Below are 18217 nucleotides of genomic sequence, written 5' to 3'. Positions count from 1 at the left end.
AAGGTTTTTTTTATTTAGCGCTTTTATCCAAAAGCGGCCTCCACCCAGCTGGAAAGTGTCACTTCTGTCTGGTTCTGCCCCTTCCACCTGCTGTGCGCGTCAGGGGGCCAAGGCTGGTTCTGCATCTGGGTTTTTCTGGTCCAGCTTTTGTGACCGGTAACACGCCTGAGTCCCAAGACAAGTCCGGGGGAGATTCAATTTCTCGTGGGTATCAACCTCCCACCTCCCCTTTCAAAACCACCAAGGGCTCGGCTTAGACATGAGAGTAGCTGAGTTCACGGCGACTGCCTGTGTGAGTAAGGCAGGCCCTGAGCCCCACCTCCTCTTACCAGTGCCCAGCCTGTGTAACTGAGTTTGGGATCTCTAGGGGGGAAGAGGGGAAGAATCGTCTCCTTCACAGGTCACGGAACGGTGGTGGAGCCACTCCACGGCTGCTACCCCAACATCAGGGCTGGAGCAGGCTCTGTGGCCCTAGTGCCCCAGCTCCACAGGGGCTGTTGTCTAGAGGATTGGTGTAGTGGTGGATTCACTCCCTGCTAACCCCATCCCTCTCCCTTGGGCCACACTGAGCAGAGAGCCAATCTCTGGGCGTGCAGGGAGCGCGTAGGTTACACGCAGGCTCCTGCACCTTACAGGATGGTCCTGTCATTGAGATGAGCAGTGAAACAGCTGTGAGTGTCCAGCTTGGATCCCTGTCTGGGCTACGATTTCCCCCTTTTCCCTTTCACTGGTCGCTGCTCCCTGCTCTGGTTGTGATTCCTTGAATCAAACTCCAGTTGGGCATAAGCGGTTTGACCCTGTTTGACAACATTCAGGAACATTACACACCTCCACGCAAGGTTAATTAGCCAAACTTTGATGGAGTTGGACACAACAATCAGTTACATTTAAAAACAGATTGTTAAGCTTTATTTAAAATTCCACTTTCCAAACAGGGCACGTCATTAGCACTGAAATGATCATGGGAATCTTGCTTTAAAAGTCCAGCAGTTGGTTGAAAAAGGAGTTTAGGATTGAGACAGTTTTTCATGTACCCAATAACTCCTCTGAGTCTGTGGCTTTCGCTCTTTTGCTGAATTTCCATATGAGACAGAAAAGGCCAAATCCAGGTTTAGCAGAATTACTGGGGCATTGGAACCATCTGCGTCCTAAATTCATTCATTTTGAAGACCCAGTCAATGGCTCATTAGAGGAAATTAAAGTTTTTCTTCACCCCTTACAGCTGTTTTCTGATCAATTTAAACCCAGGCCCAGATTATCCTGCCACTTCAATGGGAGTTGTCCATTTATAACTGATGGGCTAACCAGGCCTCTGCTGTGTAATTTACATCACTGGTTACATCCCAACGGAATTTGCCCAGCCATGGGAGTTAAACCTGCTTATTTCAGGCAGAAGTTTGCCCTGTGTGATAAAGCAAATGATGAGTGATAGAAATAGTTCCAAGCACCGCACCTGGCTGAATACAGCACTCGTCGCTACAGAAGCGTTGCTGCATTACATTAATGTAAGAAGGAATAAATATTCAATGGGGACAAAGAGAAGGAACTGAGAGAACTGTTTTCAATTATTTTGTGAGAAATCAGCCCCACTATCAATAGGGCTGCTGCTACGTCTCCACACCTGGGACAGACTGAAGTGTGCTGATTACCTGGATTAGAACAGCAGTGATTCCAGGCCAGGCTCAGGGACACCGTCAACACCACCAGGAACATGGCCACTGCATAGCGCACCGTCTGTGACACACACCCGCTGGGATGGGCTGTGGAGGAAGCTGACACCAGTGGACGGTCAGGAGGTGAGAATCTTTTTTGAACTTTTTCATTAAACCCTCTGGTTTTAACTTCCAATCCCGGCTCTGTATTCACCTCTCCCCAATAGTTATTATTTAATTCTTTACAGTGCTTTATAGGTACAATCTGTGTGAAAGCTGCTCTAGAAATCTGAGCTATATTGTCTTGGGGTCCTTTTAATGTCTCAGTTTAGCTTTCCCCAAATAATCTGCAAATCTGCTTACTTTTAATTATGACATAATATATTCCAGCTTTCTGGGATGGAAAGTTACGTAGAAGCAACTCGGATTGTGCCCACTTGACACCGATGTCACATCAGAGTCTCCATGAGCCTCAAATATCATATCACTCACCTGCAGGATACCTGGTACTTTTCTTCACACTGTTGCCAGAAGAGTTGAATTTGATTTCACAAGTGAAATTCTTCCCACTGGTCCAGGTGTCCATGGGGACGCTGATGTGATTTATGAGGGTTAAAGATCCATCCTTTGCTTTCAATGAGTGCGTCAGCCCCTGTTCCTGCAGCTCCCCAGAAACACTCCAGGAAACATGGACCGGGCTGGACACTCCATGGATCACACAAGCCAGATTCGCTGTCCCAGTGACTTGACTGCCATGTGGAAATGGGACCAGAAGCATCACCCAGCTGCTCTTGGTATAACTGTCTGAGCAGAAGGAGATGGCAAATTCAGTGCGATGATCAAATGAGCTGCAGTCTGATTAAAGGTATTAATCTTTCACTCAGAGAGACAAGGTGGGTGAGGTAAAACCATTCATTGGACCAACTTCTGTTGTGAAAGACACAAACTTTCAAGCTGCTTCAGAGCTCTCCTTCAGGTCTGGGAAACGTATTCAGAGTGTCATTTTCCAGATCTGAAGAAGAGCTCTGTGTCAGCAAGGAAGCTCGTCTCTCTCACCAACCAAAGTTGGCCCAATAAAAGATATTACCTCACCCACCTTGCCTGTCTTATGTTCCCTACCTGGGTGCCCTGAACAGTCACAGAGAAACCTCAATAGTTTATTTTTGGCACTTTCAAGTTTTACACATATATTTTATAATAATAAATGTTGTTATATTCCTTCTATACCCAAAGAATTTAATGTTTAGCTGATCTGTTTGGCTTAAAGCATGCTTTCCTTTGAACCATTCAGCAATAACTATGGTATCTTGTCACATTTTAATGGGAACATGAAATACGCTTTATCTATCAGTTGTTAGTCTCCTTAAACAAGCTATGGTTCCTTACCTCCAACAATCAGCATGGATCCATTCCCGAAAATCAGGTAGCTGCTGTATTTATATGCACAGTAGTAAATGCCAGATTCAGTCTTTTGGCCGTTGCTGATTTCCAGGGTCGAGCTGTGTGTCTCATGTTTGCAAGCAAATTTACTTACATTTTGATCATCCAAATAGCGCTTAATGCAGGTGGGTTTCTCACCTTCTCTTCTCAAATACCAAAACATGCTACTTCCTCCTTCCAAGTTTTCTGTGGAAGAACAGTGGATCTTTGCGGTGTCACTAACTTCAACAAACTGGATCCGTTGAGTCTGGTGCAGAAATAACTGCACTCCCAGTACTGGAGAAATAAAATATTGTTATAGTCAGTGTCCGTCAGGTCTCCAACTGCCACAGATGGAATGGATAGCTGAGCAAAAGAAATTACTTAATCTGATAATATTTATTCTCTGCATCCCAAATGCCTAAAAAGCTGCTGTAACTTTATACAAGTGAATGGAAATGTAATTAATATCCAGCAAAAGTTTCAAAACATATCATAAATACAGTATTCAATTCTAGTGTCCTACTGTCAAGGCTGTTTTCCCAATTCCAGAGCTTAATGCAGAAGTTTTACCTAAGGAAGATAAAAGCAGATACTCGGCAAAGATCATGTTCATAAAAATAGTAGGAGAAAATCCTGACACACTGGCCCAAAGGCTGACGCCGAGTGCACTGCTGCAGTGACTGGGTACAGTGTCTTGGTCATTTCCAGTGAGGGACGCCTCCGAGGAGGATGTGCTGTGGTGATGGGTGGGCTAAAGACTCTGCAGAGGCTACAGCATTTCTTGTAGATTTTCTCTGCATTCTAGTGGCACAGGGATGTAAATAATAATTCGGAATAATTAAATGTCCAGAATATGGATGATGTAAATAAACAAACCCACATGAGTTCGGAGCACAAGCCCCATTGACTTTCAAAGGAAAATGCTCCTAAACCACTTAGGGCCTCTGACAATCCCACTGTCAATCCTCCTCAGCCTTCCATGTTTGGTTTATTGTAGCACAGTTCCTGGTGGCACAACGCAGACACGTAAAGGTTGTTGTCTTGTCTTGGAGGACTGTTAATCGCACTGTAGATCATCAAACTGAAAGCTCTGGCATGTGTGAGAAAAAAGACAACATAAGACACGATTTTCTAAATAGTCTTAGTCCCACTTCCAAAAGTGACTTTGGGCCAGATTTGCAAAGGTATGTAGGTGCCTATAAATGCAGACAGATGCCTAGTGGGATTTTCAAACCTGGCTAAGAGGGTTAGGTTCCTCACTCCTACTGAAGTCAATGGCAGTTAAGTGCCACCCCTTGAGTCTAGTAATAAACTGGTTAAAATTAACTGAACGGGGCTGCTTAGAAAGCTGCGTCTGGCTGCACAAAGCAGGGAGAAAGAAGTAAAGTGCATCTGTCAATGTCCCTTCTGAAACACCTGACAACAGAGGGCAATGTGGGCTAGTGATTAGAGCAATTGGCTGAAAAAAGAATAGAATCCCTGGGTGCCTTGGCCATGTCTCCGTAGCCCGCACCCCACTTATGAGGCTGCCCTGGCTGGCTGCAGCTCCCCTGGATCGATCTGTCACAAACCCCTTCCAGGCAGCTCTCTAATGCTGGGGACCATCTTCCTTCTTCCTTCCATTGCTTTACAATGTACAGTGCTTTAGGGAACGGAAGGTAGGAGCTGATCCTAACAGCAGATGAGCACCCACCACTCCCCTTGACTTTGCTGAATGTGGGAGGTGCCCAGCACATCACAGGAAGTGCCTCAGCACCAAGCAGGATTGGGCCCTTAGTTTATATAGAAATCTCTTTACACACTGTGGGGGTGGAGCGGGGCAGCTGTTTGAGAGCCCCACAGCAGCACTGTGCAGTGGCTTAGGACAGGAAGTGAAAAGGAGCAATGTAGCCAACTGTAACTACAGGAGAAATTTTACACTCCTGTAGTTACCAGGGCTGGGCAGAAAATAGATTTCCGACCCAACACAAATTTTCAGAAAACACTGAAACATTTTCCTATGTTGAACTGGGATGAAAAGTCAAAATCTCAAATCATTTCTTCAACCAAAAATCATTTTCGGTTTGGGTGAAAGGCAGTGTTTTGTTTTAAGAATTTTGAAATGTTTCCTTCCAATTTTGAACATATAATTTTTTGACCACAAAATATTTTTCAAAAAAATTCCGCTATAATTAGTGTATATTTCTAAGCAAGATGTCTTTTTGAACTGGACAACCAGAATGTTTCATTCTGAAATTCTGAAACCTTTTTATCAAGTAAAAAAATTAATCAAAACTGACGCTTTTCCTATGGAAAACAAATCTTCAGTTCAACAAATGGGCATTTTCTGAGAAAGAAATGTTTCTTCTAAAGACTCCTGACCAGCTCTTGTAATTACCCACAGGGGAAGTTGGCCAAGGTACCAGAGACAGATACTTTTGTCTTGCTGAAAGCATCCTCAGTGACTTCAAGCCACCATTCATTCAAGACCTCAGTTTGAACTCACAACGGAAATCTGGGCCCTCCTGCAGCCCCGTTGGCTTCAGCACTCAGGGTAACATAAGACCAGATTCAGGCTCTTAGTCATTCATTTTTGATTGGCACTCAGAGAATCATAGAAATGTCAGACTGGAAGGAACCTTGAAAAGTCATCCAGGTCCTGCCTCAGCACAGGGGTCTGGACAAGTAAACCTGGACCATCCTGGACACGTTTGTCTAACTTGTTCTTAAAATCCTCCGTTGTGACGGGGATTCCACAACCTCCCTTGGACGCCTGTTCCAGAACCAAACTCTCCTTAGAGTTACAAAGCTTTTCCTAACACCTACCCTAAATCTCCCTCACTGCAGATTAAGCCCATTACTTCTTCTCCAGAGTTTAGTGGACAGCCCTTACCACGGTTGAAGATGTGTGTGTAACAAGTTCTGTGTAACGCATTCGTTGTATCATCCACCAAGAGAAACACAGATGCTAAGTGGGATAGACAGGGCCAGCTTCAGCTCTCAGAGACTCCGGAGTAAATCCAGAGTAACTCCACTGACTGCAACAGAGCTCCTCCAGATTTACACCGCTGTAAACCAGAGCAGAATCTGGCCCAAAGAATTTAAGACATCACCTTATTTATTACACAATAAGCTGAGCTTGATGCGTTGAACAGATAAAAAAGGCAAGACACACGAACATCAATACCAGGTCTTTTTAATGAGTGACAGTTTGAACGACAGCTTCAACAACAACCAGTTGTGATGTAAGCAGGCAGCGCGTGCAGGCTCAGGCACCAGGAGAGCGCCAGTCATTGATAACGTGTTGTTATTAGATGGCGCAGAGGGGCTGGAACACAGGGCTCTGTGGATCTCGCCTTTGGGGGAAAGCAGAAGACTCTAGAGCAGCGTCTCTCAGCCTTTTGGATACCAGGGCCCGCCTGGCTGCTTTCCTAAACTGTGTCAGGGAGATCTCAGGGACCAGCACTGGTCCACAGACGGGTCGTTGAGAAACACTGCTCCAGAGGAAGCACTGGACTAGCAGCTCCAGCCCTAGCCTGGGGAGAGATTCCCATCCCTCCCAGCTCCTGCATCCATCCTTCCCCTTTCCAATCCCATTGCACGTCTATGTTACGTTACTGCAAAGGGAGCATGCGCCTGCTGATGATCAGGGGAGTTGGGAGCTGTGGTGTACACAGAGGCTGCACATCCCCTCTGCAGGCTCCTGCCATCTGACCTCACTCTCTGCATGGAAGCTGCAGCCATTCAGCTGTGTCCGGGTCCCTCTGCAGATGAGAGGATGATGATGACAATTATTGTGTTAGCATAGCACCCATTGTGCTAGGGGCTGCACAAACACAGAACAAAGAGACCGTACCTGCCCCAAAGAGCTTCCAATCTAATACACAAGTGACATGTAAAATCATCTACACCACGATGCCTTTATGCCCCAAAAGGAGATTTCCCACCTGATGAGGCTGGACCCTGTGGGGATCTTGTGACCTTTTTATTCAAAACAGAGAAGTGGAGAAAATACAAAAAGAAAGGAGACGGAGACAGACAGAGCCTTCTTCCAGCGGCTACGTCCGATCAGCAGAGAACCAGCCATCAGTTCCCATTTGTGGATTCCCCTGCACTAGACAGTTCAGGCTTTTACACGTTTCTCTCTGGCCGATCGCTGCATCGTGCGCCCCTTGTGATTCCGCGAATCAAAATCCAGATGAGAGTATAAGATTCCACCCTGTTTGGCGACAATTAGTAACATGAGCCACCCCCTTGTAAAATGAAGGGACACAGGGTGAAACAGATGTGAACATCCAAATGAGTTTAGTCTGATGAAAAATCCCATCTCATCTCTGATTCTTCTGCTTCTCCTATAAACGGTACGTGTTATCAGAATGGAATCCAGCGCTGGATTCTGGGTTCCTAGACTTTAAGAACTCAGCTACTGACAACATTTGGCCAGATCCAAACTCCATGTCAATGGACAGTTTCCTATTGAGGTCACTGAGCTTTGGATCAGGCCCATAGCACCTGTCACTGGAAAATCTTCATGTGCTTTGCAAATATAATTTCTCAAAGCTCTTTACCTTATAAGTGCCAAAAATGTTCCCAGCTCCACACATAAACCCTGTAAAGGGCACAGTCAGGAACAATAAAATATCATACTTCCCATCATCCTTGAGCAGTAAGTCTAGTTATCCACTTTTTACACATGGGGAAACTGAGTCACAGAGCAGTAAGTGACTTGCCCACTATCCCACAGTAAATTGATACCAGAGTTAGTATTAAGGCTCTTTGCTCCCTTTCAGCTACTCCAAGCACTAGATCTCACTTTCATCTTCTCCTTCCAGAACAACCAGTTTAATTACTAAACATAAGAAGTTGATGGATTAGAAATTCTTGAGACAGACACATTGATTTAGACAGAGACAGTTTGCAAAGAGGCATACCTGGTGCTCCTCGGAAGCTGGGGGTGCTGAGGTCCTGGGCTTGAGACCTGGAACAAACAAAGACAACAGTCAAAGTTCCTATTCCAATGGTCACGCCCCCAACTGGTTCATTGACTAATGGTGCATCCAAGCTGTGGGTGCCCAGTGCACCACGAAGTATGGTAAATAGAGAGAGGCTCATCAGAAAGGCTAGTGCTCTTTGTGAACTATAGACAAGGTGCCAGGGCCATGGGCAGTAGAAGCCTTTCTACATCGCTCCCTTTGTCACTAAGAACAAAGCCGTTCTCCTGACACAGGAAATTCAAGTTTCAGAAAACAAACATTCTGAGATCAGTGCCGGCAGTTGTGACATTTGGAGCGTGTTCATGTTTTGGATGGGACAGTTGCAGTCCCCAGTAGCAAGCAGGAGAGTAGGATTTCTCCCTAAGGGAGATGGTCTGAGCTGGGCTGGGCTGGGCTGGGCTGGGCTGTGTTTATTACCTAGCGTGGAAGGGCAGAGGGTCCAGACGAGGCTCAGAGACACCACCAGCAGCAGCAGACCAGCACCAGCCGCAAGGTGCACAATGTATTGTGAGCACTCCCTGGCAGGGGCTGTGGAGGAAGCGAAAAACCAGACACAAGTAAGTGGCTGACTCGAGCCAAGAGGGTCGTGATGCCACCACATCCAGCTCTTCCCTCCTGATCCCCATTTCACCATAGGCCTTAACCCCTAAGGAGAGAGGCGACAGGAGCCTTCAGCACCGTTCACCCTCTGTGTTGCCCCCTTTCCCTTAGGCAAATTCTTTCCCCTGTAAACAGAATCTTCTCTGGACCTTGTGCCATCTACAAAATCTTCCCTCTAGGTCTCTCCTCACCTCATCGCCTCTCCATCACTTTGCATATCTCACTGGAACACATCTCTCTTCTCAAATGCCTCTCAATTCCCCTTTACTCCTGGTATTTATTATTATTTAACTCTTTACAGTGCTTTATATGGACAGTCTGGGTGAAAGCCCCCTTAGAGATCAGAGCTACATTGTCTTCTGATCCCTGTAATGTCTCACGTGACTTTTCCCTAAATTCTCTAGAGAAATCCTAACTAAGACATAGAATATTCCAGCTTTCTGTGATGGAAAGTTACGTAGAAGGAGCTCTGACTGTGGCCACTTGAGCCCTATTTCACATCTGAGTCTCCCTTGGTCTCTAATATAGTATCACTCACCTGCAGAATATCTGGTACTTTTCTTTACACTCTTGCCGGAAGAGTTGAATTTGACTTCACAGGTGAAATTCTTCCCACTGGTCCAGGTGTCCATGGGTACGCTGATGTGATTTATGAGGGTTAAAGATCCATTCTTTGCTTTCAATGAGCGTGTCAGCCCCTGTTCCTGCAGCTCCCCAGAAACACTCCAGGAAACATGGACCGGGCTGGACACTCCATGGATCACACAAGCCAGGTTCGCTGTCCCAGTGACTTGACTGTCACGTGGAAATGGAACCAGAAGCATCACCCAGCTGCTCTTGGTATAACTGTCTGAGCAAACGGAGGTGGTGAATTCAGTGCAATGATCAAATGAGCTGCAGTCTGATTAAAGGTATTAATCTTTCACTCAGAGAGACAAGGTGGGTGAGGTAAAACCATTCATTGGACCAACTTCTGTTGGTGAAAGACACAAACTTTCAAGCTGCTTCAGAGCTCTCCTTCAGGTCTGGGAAACGTATTCAGAGTGTCATTTTCCAGATCTGAAGAAGAGCTCTGTGTCAGCAAGGAAGCTCGTCTCCCTCACCAACCAAAGTTGGCCCAATAAAAGATATTACCTCACCCACCTTGTCTGTCTTATGTTCCCTACCTGGGTGCCCTGAACAGTCACAGAGAAACTTCAATAGTTTATTTTTGGCACTTTCAAGTTTTACACATATATTTTATAACAATAAATGTTGTTATATTCCTTCTATACCCAAAGCATTTAACGTTTAGCTGATCTGCTTGGCTTAAAGCATGTTTTCCTTTGAACCATTCAGCAATAACTATGGTATCTTGTCACATTTTAATGGGAACATGAAATACGCTTTATCTATCAGTTGTTAGTCTCCTTAAACAAGCTATGGTTCCTTACCTCCAACAATCAGCATGGATCCATTCCCGAAAATCAGGTAGCTGCTGTATCTATATGCACAGTAGTAAATGCCAGACTCAGAATTTTGGACGTTGCTGATTTCCAGTGTCGAGCTGTGTGTCGCATGTTTGCAAGCAAATTTACTTACATTTTGATCATCCAAACAGTGCTTAATGCAGGTGGGTTTCTCACCTTCTCTTCTCAAATACCAAAACATGTTACTTCCTCCTTCCAAGTTTTCTGTGGAAGAACAGTGGATCTTTGCGGTGTCACTAACTTCAACAAACTGGATCCGCTGAGTCTGGTGCAGAAATAACTGCACTCCCAGTACTGAAGAAATATAATATTGTTATAGTCAGTGTCCGTCAGGTCTCCAACTGCCACAGATGGAATGGATAGCTGAGCAAAAGAAATTACTTAATCTGATAATATTTATTCTCTGCATCCCAAATGCCTAAAAAGCTGCTGTAACTTTATACAAGTGAATGGAAATGTAATTAATATCCAGCAAAAGTTTCAAAACATATCATAAATACAGTATTCAATTCTAGTGTCCTACTGTCAAGGCTGTTTTCCCAATTCCAGAGCTTAATGCAGAAGTTTTACCTAAGGAAGATAAAAGCAGATACTCGGCAAAGATCATGTTCATAAAAATAGTAGGAGAAAATCCTGACATACTGGCCCAAAGGCTGACGCCGAGTGCACTGCTGCAGTGACTGGGTACAGTGTCTTGGTCATTTCCAGTGAGGGACGCCTCCGAGGAGGATGTGCTGTGGTGATGGGTGGGCTAAAGACTCTGCAGAGGCTACAGCATTTCTTGTAGATTTTCTCTGCATTCTAGTGGCACAGGGATGTAAATAATAATTCGGAATAATTAAATGTCCAGAATATGGATGATGTAAATAAACAAACCCACATGAGTTCGGAGCACAAGCCCCATTGACTTTCAAAGGAAAATGCTCCTAAACCACTTAGGGCCTCTGACAATCCCACTGTCAATCCTCCTCAGCCTTCCATGTTTGGTTTATTGTAGCACAGTTCCTGGTGGCACAACGCAGACACGTAAAGGTTGTTGTCTTGTCTTGGAGGACTGTTAATCGCACTGTAGATCATCAAACTGAAAGCTCTGGCATGTGTGAGAAAAAAGACAACATAAGACACGATTTTCTAAATAGTCTTAGTCCCACTTCCAAAAGTGACTTTGGGCCAGATTTGCAAAGGTATGTAGGTGCCTATAAATGCAGACAGATGCCTAGTGGGATTTTCAAACCTGGCTAAGAGGGTTAGGTTCCTCACTCCTACTGAAGTCAATGGCAGTTAAGTGCCACCCCTTGAGTCTAGTAATAAACTGGTTAAAATTAACTGAACGGGGCTGCTTAGAAAGCTGCGTCTGGCTGCACAAAGCAGGGAGAAAGAAGTAAAGTGCATCTGTCAATGTCCCTTCTGAAACACCTGACAACAGAGGGCAATGTGGGCTAGTGATTAGAGCAATTGGCTGAAAAAAGAATAGAATCCCTGGGTGCCTTGGCCATGTCTCCGTAGCCCGCACCCCACTTATGAGGCTGCCCTGGCTGGCTGCAGCTCCCCTGGATCGATCTGTCACAAACCCCTTCCAGGCAGCTCTCTAATGCTGGGGACCATCTTCCTTCTTCCTTCCATTGCTTTACAATGTACAGTGCTTTAGGGAACGGAAGGTAGGAGCTGATCCTAACAGCAGATGAGCACCCACCACTCCCCTTGACTTTGCTGAATGTGGGAGGTGCCCAGCACATCACAGGAAGTGCCTCAGCACCAAGCAGGATTGGGCCCTTAGTTTATATAGAAATCTCTTTACACACTGTGGGGGTGGAGCGGGGCAGCTGTTTGAGAGCCCCACAGCAGCACTGTGCAGTGGCTTAGGACAGGAAGTGAAAAGGAGCAATGTAGCCAACTGTAACTACAGGAGAAATTTTACACTCCTGTAGTTACCAGGGCTGGGCAGAAAATAGATTTCCGACCCCACACAAATTTTCAGAAAACACTGAAACATTTTCCTATGTTGAACTGGGATGAAAAGTCAAAATCTCAAATCATTTCTTCAACCAAAAATCATTTTCGGTTTGGGTGAAAGGCAGTGTTTTGTTTTAAGAATTTTGAAATGTTTCCTTCCAATTTTGAACATATAATTTTTTGACCACAAAATATTTTTCAAAAAAATTCCGCTATAATTAGTGTATATTTCTAAGCAAGATGTCTTTTTGAACTGGACAACCAGAATGTTTCATTCTGAAATTCTGAAACCTTTTTATCAAGTAAAAAAATTAATCAAAACTGACGCTTTTCCTATGGAAAACAAATCTTCAGTTCAACAAATGGGCATTTTCTGAGAAAGAAATGTTTCTTCTAAAGACTCCTGACCAGCTCTTGTAATTACCCACAGGGGAAGTTGGCCAAGGTACCAGAGACAGATACTTTTGTCTTGCTGAAAGCATCCTCAGTGACTTCAAGCCACCATTCATTCAAGACCTCAGTTTGAACTCACAACGGAAATCTGGGCCCTCCTGCAGCCCCGTTGGCTTCAGCACTCAGGGTAACATAAGACCAGATTCAGGCTCTTAGTCATTCATTTTTGATTGGCACTCAGAGAATCATAGAAATGTCAGACTGGAAGGAACCTTGAAAAGTCATCCAGGTCCTGCCTCAGCACAGGGGTCTGGACAAGTAAACCTGGACCATCCTGGACACGTTTGTCTAACTTGTTCTTAAAATCCTCCGTTGTGACGGGGATTCCACAACCTCCCTTGGACGCCTGTTCCAGAACCAAACTCTCCTTAGAGTTACAAAGCTTTTCCTAACACCTACCCTAAATCTCCCTCACTGCAGATTAAGCCCATTACTTCTTCTCCAGAGTTTAGTGGACAGCCCTTACCACGGTTGAAGATGTGTGTGTAACAAGTTCTGTGTAACGCATTCGTTGTATCATCCACCAAGAGAAACACAGATGCTAAGTGGGATAGACAGGGCCAGCTTCAGCTCTCAGAGACTCCGGAGTAAATCCAGAGTAACTCCACTGACTGCAACAGAGCTCCTCCAGATTTACACCGCTGTAAACCAGAGCAGAATCTGGCCCAAAGAATTTAAGAGATCACCTTATTTATTACACAATAAGCTGAGCTTGATGCGTTGAACAGATAAAAAAGGCAAGACACACGAACATCAATACCGGGTCTTTTTAATGAGTGACAGTTTGAATGACAGCTTCAACAACAACCAGTTGTGATGTAAGCAGGCAGCGCGTGCAGGCTCAGGCACCAGGAGAGCGCCAGTCATTGATAACGTGTTGTTATTAGATGGCGCAGAGGGGCTGGAACACAGGGCTCTGTGGATCTCGCCTTTGGGGGAAAGCAGCAGACTCTAGAGCAGCGTCTCTCAGCCTTTTGGATACCAGGGCCCGCCTGGCTGCTTTCCTAAACTGTGTCAGGGAGATCTCAGGGACCAGCACTGGTCCACAGACGGGTCGTTGAGAAACACTGCTCCAGAGGAAGCACTGGACTAGCAGCTCCAGCCCTAGCCTGGGGAGAGATTCCCATCCCTCCCAGCTCCTGCATCCATCCTTCCCCTTCCCAATCCCATTGCACGTCTATGTTACGTTACTGCAAAGGGAGCATGCACCTGCTGATGATCAGGGGAGTTGGGAGCTGTGGTGTACACAGAGGCTGCACATCCCCTCTGCAGGCTCCTGCCATCTGACCTCACTCTCTGCATGGAAGCTGCAGCCATTCAGCTGTGTCTGGGTCCCTCTGCAGATGAGAGGATGATGATGACAATTATTGTGTTAGCATAGCACCCATTGTGCTAGGGGCTGCACAAACACAGAACAAAGAGACCATACCTGCCCCAAAGAGCTTCCAATCTAATACACAAGTGACATGTAAAATCATCTACACCACGATGCCTTTATGCCCCAAAAGGAGATTTCCCACCTGATGAGGCTGGACCCTGTGGGGATCTTGTGACCTTTTTATTCAAAACAGAGAAGTGGAGAAAATACAAAAAAGAAAGGAGACGGAGACAGACAGAGCCTTCTTCCAGTGGCTACGTCCGATCAGCAGAGAACCAGCCATCAGTTCCCATTTGTGGATTCCCCTGCACTAGACAGTTCAGGCTTTTACACGTTTCTCTCTGGCCGATCGCTGCATCGTGCGCCCCTTGTGATTCCGCGAATCAAAATCCAGATGAGCGTATAAGATTCCACCCTGTTTGGCGACAATTAGTAACATGAGCCACCCCCTTGTAAAATGAAGGGACACAGGGTGAAACAGATGTGAACATCCAAATGAGTTTAGTCTGATGAAAAATCCCATCTCATCTCTGATTCTTCTGCTTGTCCTATAAACGGTACGTGTTATCAGAATGGAATCCAGCGCTGGATTCTGGGTTCCTAGACTTTAAGAACTCAGCTACTGACAACATTTGGCCAGATCCAAACTCCATGTCAATGGACAGTTTCCTATTGAGGTCACTGAGCTTTGGATCAGGCCCATAGCACCTGTCACTGGAAAATCTTCATGTGCTTTGCAAATATAATTTCTCAAAGCTCTTTACCTTATAAGTGCCAAAAATGTTCCCAGCTCCACACATAAACCCTGTAAAGGGCACAGTCAGGAACAATAAAATATCATACTTCCCATCATCCTTGAGCAGTAAGTCTAGTTATCCACTTTTTACACATGGGGAAACTGAGTCACAGAGCAGTAAGTGACTTGCCCACTATCCCACAGTAAATTGATACCAGAGTTAGTATTAAGGCTCTTTGCTCCCTTTCAGCTACTCCAAGCACTAGATCTCACTTTCATCTTCTCCTTCCAGAACAACCAGTTTAATTACTAAACATAAGAAGTTGATGGATTAGAAATTCTTGAGACAGACACATTGATTTAGACAGAGACAGTTTGCAAAGAGGCATACCTGGTGCTCCTCGGAAGCTGGGGGTGCTGAGGTCCTGGGCTTGAGTCCTGGAACAAATAAAGACAACAGTCAAAGTTCCTCTTCCAATGGTCACGCCCCCAACTGGTCCATTGACTAATGGTGCATCCAAGCTGTGGGTGCCCAGTGCACCACGAAGTATGGTAAATAGAGAGAGGCTCATCAGAAAGGCTAGTGCTCTTTGTGAACTATAGACAAGGTGCCAGGGCCATGGGCAGTAGAAGCCTTTCTACATCTCTCCCTTTGTCACTAAGAACAAAGCCGTTCTCCCGACACAGGAAATTCAAGTTTCAGAAAACAAACATTCTGAGATCAGTGCCAACAGTTGTGACATTTGGAGCATGTTCATGTGTTGGATGGGACAGTTGCAGTCCCCAGTAGCAAGCAGGGGAGTAGGATTTCTCCCTAAGGGAGATGGTCTGAGCTGGGCTGGGCTGGGCTGGGCTGGGCTGTGTTTATTACCTAGCGTGGAAGGGCAGAGGGTCCAGACGAGGCTCAGAGACACCACCAGCAGCAGCAGACCAGCACCAGCCGCAAGGGGCACAATGTATTGTGAGCACTCCCTGGCAGGGGCTGTGGAGGAAGCGAAAAACCAGACACAAGTAAGTGGCTGACTCGAGCCAAGAGGGTCGTGATGCCACCACATCCAGCTCTTCCCTCCTGATCCCCATTTCACCATAGGCCTTAACCCCTAAGGAGAGAGGCGACAGGAGCCTTCAGCACCGTTCACCCTCTGTGTTGCCCCCTTTCCCTTAGGCAAATTCTTTCCCCTGTAAACAGAATCTTCTCTGGACCTTGTGCCATCTACAAAATCTTCCCTCTAGGTCTCTCCTCACCTCATCGCCTCTCCATCACTTTGCATATCTCACTGGAACACATCTCTCTTCTCAAATGCCTCTCAATTCCCCTTTACTCCTGGTATTTATTATTATTTAACTCTTTACAGTGCTTTATATGGACAGTCTGGGTGAAAGCCCCCTTAGAGATCAGAGCTACATTGTCTTCTGATCCCTGTAATGTCTCACGTGACTTTTCCCTAAATTCTCTAGAGAAATCCTAACTAAGACATAGAATATTCCAGCTTTCTGTGATGGAAAGTTACGTAGAAGGAGCTCTGACTGTGGCCACTTGAGCCCTATTTCACATCTGAGTCTCCCTTGGTCTCTAATATAGTATCACTCACCTGCAGAATATCTGGTACTTTTCTTTACACTCTTGCCGGAAGAGTTGAATTTGACTTCACAGGTGAAATTCTTCCCACTGGTCCAGGTGTCCATGGGTACGCTGATGTGATTTATGAGGGTTAAAGATCCATTCTTTGCTTTCAATGAGCGTGTCAGCCCCTGTTCCTGCAGCTCCCCAGAAACACTCCAGGAAACATGGACTGGGCTGGACACTCCATAGATCACACAAGCCAGATTCGCTGTCCCAGTGACTTGACTGTCACGTGGAAATGGAACCAGAAGCATCACCCAGCTGCTCTTGGTATAACTGTCTGAGCAAACGGAGGTGGTGAATTCAGTGCAATGATCAAATGAGCTGCAGTCTGATTAAAGGTATTAATCTTTCACTCAGAGAGACAAGGTTGGTGAGGTAAAACCATTCATTGGACCAACTTCTGTTGGTGAAAGACACAAACTTTCAAGCTGCTTCAGAGCTCTCCTTCAGGTCTGGGAAACGTATTCAGAGTGTCATTTTCCAGATCTGAAGAAGAGCTCTGTGTCAGCAAGGAAGCTCGTCTCTCTCACCAACCAAAGTTGGCCCAATAAAAGATATTACCTCACCCACCTTGTCTGTCTTATGTTCCCTACCTGGGTGCCCTGAACAGTCACAGAGAAACTTCAATAGTTTATTTTTGGCACTTTCAAGTTTTACACATATATTTTATAACAATAAATGTTGTTATATTCCTTCTATACCCAAAGCATTTAATGTTTAGCTGATCTGTTTGGCTTAAAGCATGCTTTCCTTTGAACCATTCAGCAATAACTATGGTATCTTGTCACATTTTAATGGGAACATGAAATACGCTTTATCTATCAGTTGTTAGTCTCCTTAAACAAGCTATGGTTCCTTACCTCCAACAATCAGCATGGATCCATTCCCGAAAATCAGGTAGCTGCTGTATTTATATGCACAGTAGTAAATGCCAGATTCAGTCTTTTGGACGTTGTTGATTTCCAGTGTCGAGCTGTGTGTCTCATGTTTGCAAACAAATTTACTTACATTTTGATCATCCAAACAGCGCTTAATGCAGGTGGGTTTCTCACCTTCTCTTCTCAAATACCAAAACATGCTACTTCCTCCTTCCAGGTTTTCTGTGGAAGAACAATGGATCTTTGCGGTGTCACTACCTTCAACAAACTGGATCCGCTGAGTCTGGTGCAGAAATAACTGCACTCCCAGCACTGGAGAAATAAAATATTGTTATAGTCAGTGTCCGTCAGGTCTCCAACTGCCACAGCTGGAAAGGATAGCTCAGCAAAAGAAATTACTTAATCTGATAATATTTATTCTCTGCATCCCAAATGCTTAAAAAGCTGCTGTAACTTTATACAAGTGAATGGAAAATGCAATTAATATCCAGCAAAAGTTTCAAAACATATCATAGATACAGTAGTCAACTCTAGTGTCCTACTGTCAAGGCTGTTTTCCCAATTCCAGAGCTTAATGCAGAAGTTTTACCTAAGGAAGATAAAAGCAGATATTCGGCAAAGATCATGTTCATAAAAATAGTAGGAGAAAATCCTGACACACTGGCCCAAAGGCTGATGCCGAGTGCACTGCTGCAGTGACTGGGTACAGTGTCTTGGTCATTTCCAGTGAGGGACGCCTCCGAGGAGGATGTGCTGTGGTGATAGATACTGGAGGGGAGGGTTAAAGACTCTGCAGAGAGTACAACATTTCTTGTAGATTTTCTCTGCATTCCAGTGGCTCAGGGATGTAAATAATAATTCAGAATAATTAAACATCCAGAATATGGATAATGTAAATAAACAAACCCACATGAGTTCGGTGCACAAGCCCCTTTGACTTTCAAAGGAAAATGCTCCTCAACCACTTAGGGCCTCTGACAATCCCAATGTCAATCCTCCTCAGCCTTCCATGTTTGGTTTATTGTAGCACAGTTCTTGGTGGCTCAATGCAGACATGTAAAGGTTGTTGTCTTGTC

General features: G+C 45.2%; 2 protein-coding genes across 2 annotated transcripts; both read right to left on the bottom strand.

Moving 5' to 3' along the window:
• Positions 1 to 6412: 6412 nt before the first annotated feature.
• Positions 6413 to 10718, bottom strand: LOC141977368 (immunoglobulin lambda-1 light chain-like). Its single transcript, XM_074938815.1, has 6 exons — positions 10687 to 10718; positions 10081 to 10410; positions 9186 to 9497; positions 8465 to 8575; positions 7985 to 8031; positions 6413 to 7272 (listed from the first exon to the last, which is right to left on the bottom strand). Exons 2-6 carry the CDS (start codon positions 10295 to 10297, stop codon positions 7177 to 7179), a joined length of 783 nt encoding a protein of 260 aa, XP_074794916.1. The 5' UTR covers positions 10298 to 10410; positions 10687 to 10718; the 3' UTR covers positions 6413 to 7176.
• Positions 10719 to 13286: 2568 nt separating this feature from the next.
• On the bottom strand, positions 13287 to 17824 carry LOC141977290 (immunoglobulin lambda-1 light chain-like). The gene is made up of 6 exons (XM_074938687.1): positions 17731 to 17824; positions 17124 to 17453; positions 16229 to 16540; positions 15508 to 15618; positions 15028 to 15074; positions 13287 to 14315 (listed from the first exon to the last, which is right to left on the bottom strand). Exons 1-6 carry the CDS (start codon positions 17771 to 17773, stop codon positions 14220 to 14222), a joined length of 939 nt encoding a protein of 312 aa, XP_074794788.1. The 5' UTR covers positions 17774 to 17824; the 3' UTR covers positions 13287 to 14219.
• Positions 17825 to 18217: the final 393 nt, after the last annotated feature.

The sequence above is a fragment of the Natator depressus genome, chromosome 24 (genome assembly GCF_965152275.1).
Source record: "Natator depressus isolate rNatDep1 chromosome 24, rNatDep2.hap1, whole genome shotgun sequence".
Taxonomy (NCBI): Eukaryota; Metazoa; Chordata; order Testudines; family Cheloniidae; genus Natator; species Natator depressus.
The sequence above is the reverse complement of the archived record's forward strand: the minus strand, read 5'-3'. Positions and strand labels throughout refer to the sequence as shown.